The following is a 5,049-nucleotide window of genomic DNA, read 5'->3' as shown; positions in this document are numbered from 1 at the left end:
AGGCTGTGCTCTGGTAAATTAAAGATGGCTACAAATTCTTTGCTTATTCCTGTGCCTCCCAATTTAGAAATGTTGTCAAATACCCCTACCCTTGTTTTGGGATAATTTGCCAAGACTCTCCCTCCAGACCACAACGTGCAAGTCCTGGAACACCCAGACCCCTTCCGGCATGCCTCCCGGCTGCTTCCTTCTCATCCTTCAGCTTAACGCTCCTGAGCGGGTCCTTCCAGACCACTCTGTCTGAAAGCAAAAAACATCAAGGTGGGGCCTGCATCATTTCTTTACTTCTTTAACACTGATATAAAAAAAAAAAAAATAGGTATCATAATTAAAATTATTACTTATTTCCTCTCGAAAGCAGGGACTGGCAAATGAATGCCCACAGGCCAGCTACCTCCCACCTCCTTTTTTGCATAAAGTTTTATTGGGAAACAGCCACATCCATTGCCATATGTATTGTTCACTGTTGCTTCTAACATGGCAGAGTCAAGCAGTTGCTACATGGACCATGTGGTCCACAAAGCCTAAAATATTTACCATTTGGCCCTTTAAAAAAGTTTCCCAACCCCATGGACAAGGCCTATGGCTCTCTCACCCCTAGATATCCAATACCTCCAAGAGATTACCTGTTCAAAGAACTGAAGAGCCTTGAGGCCCAGCTATAAACCCTTCTTTACTGGGAGACTTTTTGTCAGGGAAGGGCTAGGCCAGGGCTGGGTCAGTTCCCTTCTGACGTCCCGAGTCTAAGGGATCCTAAAGATGAAGGCTTTGGAGATATATCAGGACCCAGAAGCCTGGAGTCCAAGGAGACCATGCCATTCCTACGCCCCTTCTGCCCAGTGTCAGAGGAGTTAAGGGGGTTGGTTAGGCCACCCTCAGGGAGATAATGCTTTAGGCAACCCCAAGGGCAAGGATGTGACCACTTTTGATGGGGTAAAGTGTCTTCTGCTTCTCTGTCCTCCCTAAGAGGCATGGGCTGGTCGAGACCCTGGAGATCAGCCATTATCATCACATGGAACATGTGGGAAGAGCGTGAAAAGAGACTCTCCCCTGCTTTAGAGGCTCCTCTCTAGCAATGAGATGGGCATGCTGACATGTTGGCCCCACTAATACCACTTCCTGATTAAAATGGACATGGCAGGGATGCCAGCTTGTGTGTGGGCACAGATTGTGTTCACATGTCTGGGGGCTGCAAGCTGTGTGCGTGCAAGTGACAAGGATCAGGTGGGCTCTGAGAATTGCCAGGGACCCTGGGCTGAACTGTATGTTATTGCCCCTGATGCCATGATTTGCTGGACGGACCTCTGCTCAGAACATATTGCACATATTTCTTTTAATTTATCATCATTTATCAGGCCCAAGCCCATAAGAGAAAACATCCCTTTCCTCTCCCTCCTTTTGCATTACCAAGGTCCTGATCTCAGGTTCCTTGGGTCTATGGAAGGCTGCGTCTAGTGAAGTACTGAGTAAAGCGTGCAAGAGAGCCAGAGTCCATCAATCCCAAGTCCTGGAGGGCTTCCAGCAGCTGCTCCCGTGCGGCTCCAATAAAGGAATTCTCCAAGAAGGCAGGCAGGCCTCCCACACCATCCCGTAGGGTATACAGGGGCACCCGCACCAGGCCCAGTACCTGTGAAAGGAAGGAGACAGGAGACACTGAGAATCCAAGTAGCTCATCCCAGCCAGATTTTTCTACATCAGAAAACTTTTCCCTTATCCGCCCTGCAGAAATCAGGCCTGAGGACCCATACACCTCAGTGGAGCCTAGTGGCACCAGCTCTCTGCAGATCCAAGTCCTGCTATCCAGTGCCATAAAAACTAATCCTTCCTATATCACTAAACCTTTAGTAGCTCCTGCCTCCAGGGTGCATGCTTGGCTTTTTAAAGTTTGCAAAATGTGGTACCCAAGCCAGCCATATTAGCACCATTTGGGAGCTTTAGAAAAATGCAAACTTTCAGGTCCTTCCCTCCCTCCTCTACTGAACCAGCAATTCTCAAAGTGGGGACAGTAACCACTGTCTAAATAAAACGCCTCAGGTGACTTGATGCCAAAGTTTCAAAGTCATCTCCCTACACAATCTGTCCCCCATTCCCCTAGCCTAAGTGTCAAGGTTTCCACGCATTAGGACACAACTACTCAAGAAAAAAAAGGGGCCTAGGGTGTTGATGCCTGGCTATTATCAGCAGGAGAGAGATTTGGTTGGGTGTCTTCTAGAAAGACAGGTCCAGAGGCCAGAACAGGTGGAGACAGAGAGAACTTTGCAGATTGCCGGGATTCCAGGCTGGCTGTAGTTAGTGATCCAGATGAAAGAAAGACCCAAGACCCCAACTACACCAGGAACCTGGGGGAGAGGCTTTTGGGGCAGAGAGGGCGCCGGGGTGGGGTTCCCGGCTGGCCCCACCTCCAGCCCATGGTCTTTGGCGTGCGGTGCTCCCTTCTCCACTGCAACCAGCTGCTCCAGCGTCAGGCGCTTGGCATAAAAATGGGCGACGACGTGCGGCCCGGACCCGGTGACCGAGCTGCGGTAGTCCCCGCGCTCTACGCGGAAGGCGGCAACGGCCTCACCCAATTCTTCGCCCAGCTCGCGGTTCAGCCCATCCTCCAGGCTGCCGTCCTGCACGTTCACGAAGCCGCCAGGGAAACCCAGGCGCCCATCAAAGCGCATCTGCATCTGCGGGAGACGGAGGCGGGGCTGCGTGGGGCGCCCGGGAAGGAGAGGGCCGGGGAGGGCCGGGATCGCGGGACGGCCGTCCCCTCCTCACCAGCACCGCGTAGCGCAGCGGGATGCGGCCAAAGAGCTGCCCCGGGTCCGGCGCGTAAAGCAGCGCGTGGCACGCGTGCCGCCAGCCATGCCCCAGCGCCAGGGCCTCCGCCAGCTGCAGCCTGCGGACCCCGGCCATGGCCCGACACCCCGCCTCCGCAGCCGCGAGGGTACGTGTGCGCCCCTGGCCCTGGTGACCGGAAACGCCCGGTGCGGGCGGGGCTGTGCTGGCGGCGGAGGCCGAGCTGCACGCCGGACTGCAGGCGAGCTGCGTGACGTCACAGCCCGGCGCCTGCGGGCCTCTTCGGGCAGCGGGGCAGTCGGCGAGCGGCGCGACGTCACAGCCTAGCGCCTGCCGGCCCTGTCGCTCTCAGGGCAGCCGGCGTGGGTGGGTCGTGTTGGGCTCGCAAAACTCGCTCCCTTTGGTCTGGTCTGGGCGGGGCTAGGTGGGAAAGGAGGGGAGCTAGCGTCAGGCGCGGCCTGTCCTGGCAGTGGGGACGGGAGGACTGATGGGTGTGGTAGGCAGGAAAATAGATACAAGCGGGGTGGAAAAGAGAAAAAGACCCAAAATTAGTCAATTAAAGCTCAAAAACCCAAGAGCATCTTGGCCTGGAATGTTTGAATATTTCACAGATAAACGAAGGTACCTCAGCATAGCCCATGTCTTTATTGTATTAATCATGCAGGCCCAGCTTATTTTTTTACCTTTACCTATATGCTGTTTCTTTCTCCTTCTGGCCCTAAGTTTGTAACCTAGGCAACTAATTTAGCATGCAGGCCCAGCCTTAAACAACACAGTGAAAGGCAGGAAGGATTCCATCTTAAAGATTGTATTTTAAATATGTTAAAAATGTAAGATTCTTAACTTACTCTTTAGCAAACAGACAATAACAGCCCACCTTGAGGGCTGGGCAGGCAAGCTGTTTGGTCTGCTCCTAGATCAAGACCCCGGTATCCCAGGGAGAAATCAGAGCAGGAACTTCCTTGGGTTAAGTTAATTCTAAGTAGTCAAAGACCAGTTAACAAGCCTGCACCCCAGCCCTTAGTCACATTCCTGAAGAATCCTTAAAAGGGGGAACCCCCAGCCTTTTGGGGCGCTCCTTTCTCTGGGGTTGCCCACACTTTCTAAGTATATAACCTTTAAACTCTCTATTCTCAACCTTTCAGGGGGGCGCTCCTCTCTCTGAGGTCGCCCACACTCCCCTTTCTCCAACTGTGCTCCTTTTGCCTTAAATAAACTTCTCACTTAAACGCATTGTCTCTGCGCCTTTCCAGTAGTAAGTGTTTTATTACTTTGTCATTCTAATCCTCCTAATTCTGGCTTTACCCTTCACTCCATCCTACCTCAGACAAGTAAGGAGGGGCTGCTGAGTGCTCAGACCTGGGCTTGCAAATAACCGTCGCCTCGGTGACCAGGAACTGCAGTTTGCAGTCATGCTCTTCAGTAACCTATCTAAAAGTCTCCCTTCTTTACCTATAGGAAGTTCGCAGAACATAATCTCACTCCATCCAGTGCTCTGCGGCTCCCCCAAAGCCTGGGGTGGTAGGGACTCAGTTCCTAGCCCTGCAGATCCAATCACACGCTGGATGCCAGGTGACCCTGGCTTAAGGAGTTGGCAGGGGTCGTGCCCCATGCTGAGTAGCTGTTCAATGAACTTCCTTTATTATTCTATTCTGTCATTCCCTAACACTCTTACTTTAATGAATTCCTTCCTCACTTTGTCCCTCTGAATTCCCTGAGTCACCAAGCCGAACTCTCCCTAACAGGTGTACAGGTGTCCTGAGTGTGGAGTGGTACGGACATCTGCCCGTGGTCGATTGTGTGTTGGGGCGGGGGGGGGGGGGGTCATGCTAGGATGAAGGCAGAGTTTCTGGTCTGGGTGGTGACAGTCATCTTTTCAGATGGGGATTGTAGGAAGCAGTGGCCAATGATTCAGTGTAGCTCTGGTGAGGAATTGGGGTTGGCGGTGGGCAGTGGACAGGGTAGATGGGATTGATGGGATTTTCAGGGGAAGGGTTAATGAGGAAAGAGCTATGGGTTTCCTTTGGGCCCAGGAAAGAGAGTGAGGAAGGGTCAGAGATGGAAGAAGTGCCTAAGGTTTTCTGGACTTCACCCTCACACACTCAGACCATTAGTCTATGAAGACATGTTGGGCGAACAGCCAGCCTTCCCCAGTAGCCAGGGCAAGAGGCTAACTCAGGGCTGATGCTGGGGAGCAGCATTCACTATGGAAATTCATTATGGATTTGGTGAGACTGAGGAATGACAACTGAGTGTTTTTGGGGTAAA

General features: G+C 52.5%; 1 protein-coding gene across 1 annotated transcript; it reads right to left on the bottom strand.

The window, feature by feature from the left end:
* Nucleotides 1-267: 267 nt before the first annotated feature.
* NUDT16 (nudix hydrolase 16) lies at nucleotides 268-3,076 on the bottom strand. Its single transcript, XM_036894784.2, has 3 exons — nucleotides 2,761-3,076; nucleotides 2,400-2,669; nucleotides 268-1,627 (listed from the first exon to the last, which is right to left on the bottom strand). The coding sequence occupies exons 1-3, from the start codon at nucleotides 2,896-2,898 to the stop codon at nucleotides 1,436-1,438; spliced, it is 600 nt and encodes a 199-aa protein (XP_036750679.2). The 5' UTR covers nucleotides 2,899-3,076; the 3' UTR covers nucleotides 268-1,435.
* Between the last annotated feature and the right edge of the window lie 1,973 nt (nucleotides 3,077-5,049).

Source organism: Manis pentadactyla, chromosome 14 (genome assembly GCF_030020395.1).
Source record: "Manis pentadactyla isolate mManPen7 chromosome 14, mManPen7.hap1, whole genome shotgun sequence".
Classification (NCBI taxonomy): Eukaryota; Metazoa; Chordata; class Mammalia; order Pholidota; family Manidae; genus Manis; species Manis pentadactyla.
Note: the sequence above shows the minus strand (reverse complement) of the source record. Positions and strands in the feature narration are given on the sequence as shown.

Excerpts from the sequence above, each read along its gene's own strand:
- NUDT16 (XM_036894784.2), bottom strand. The coding sequence starts at position 2,898 with ATGGCCGGGGTCCGCAGGCTGCAGCTGGCGGAGGCCCTGGCGCTGGGG. Across the intron at positions 2,670-2,760 it reads CGCTGCGCTACGCGGTGCTG|ATGCAGATGCGCTTTGATGG; the intron begins GTGAGGAGGGGA and ends CGTCTCCCGCAG. Across the intron at positions 1,628-2,399 it reads CCAAAGACCATGGGCTGGAG|GTACTGGGCCTGGTGCGGGT; the intron begins GTGGGGCCAGCC and ends TTCCTTTCACAG.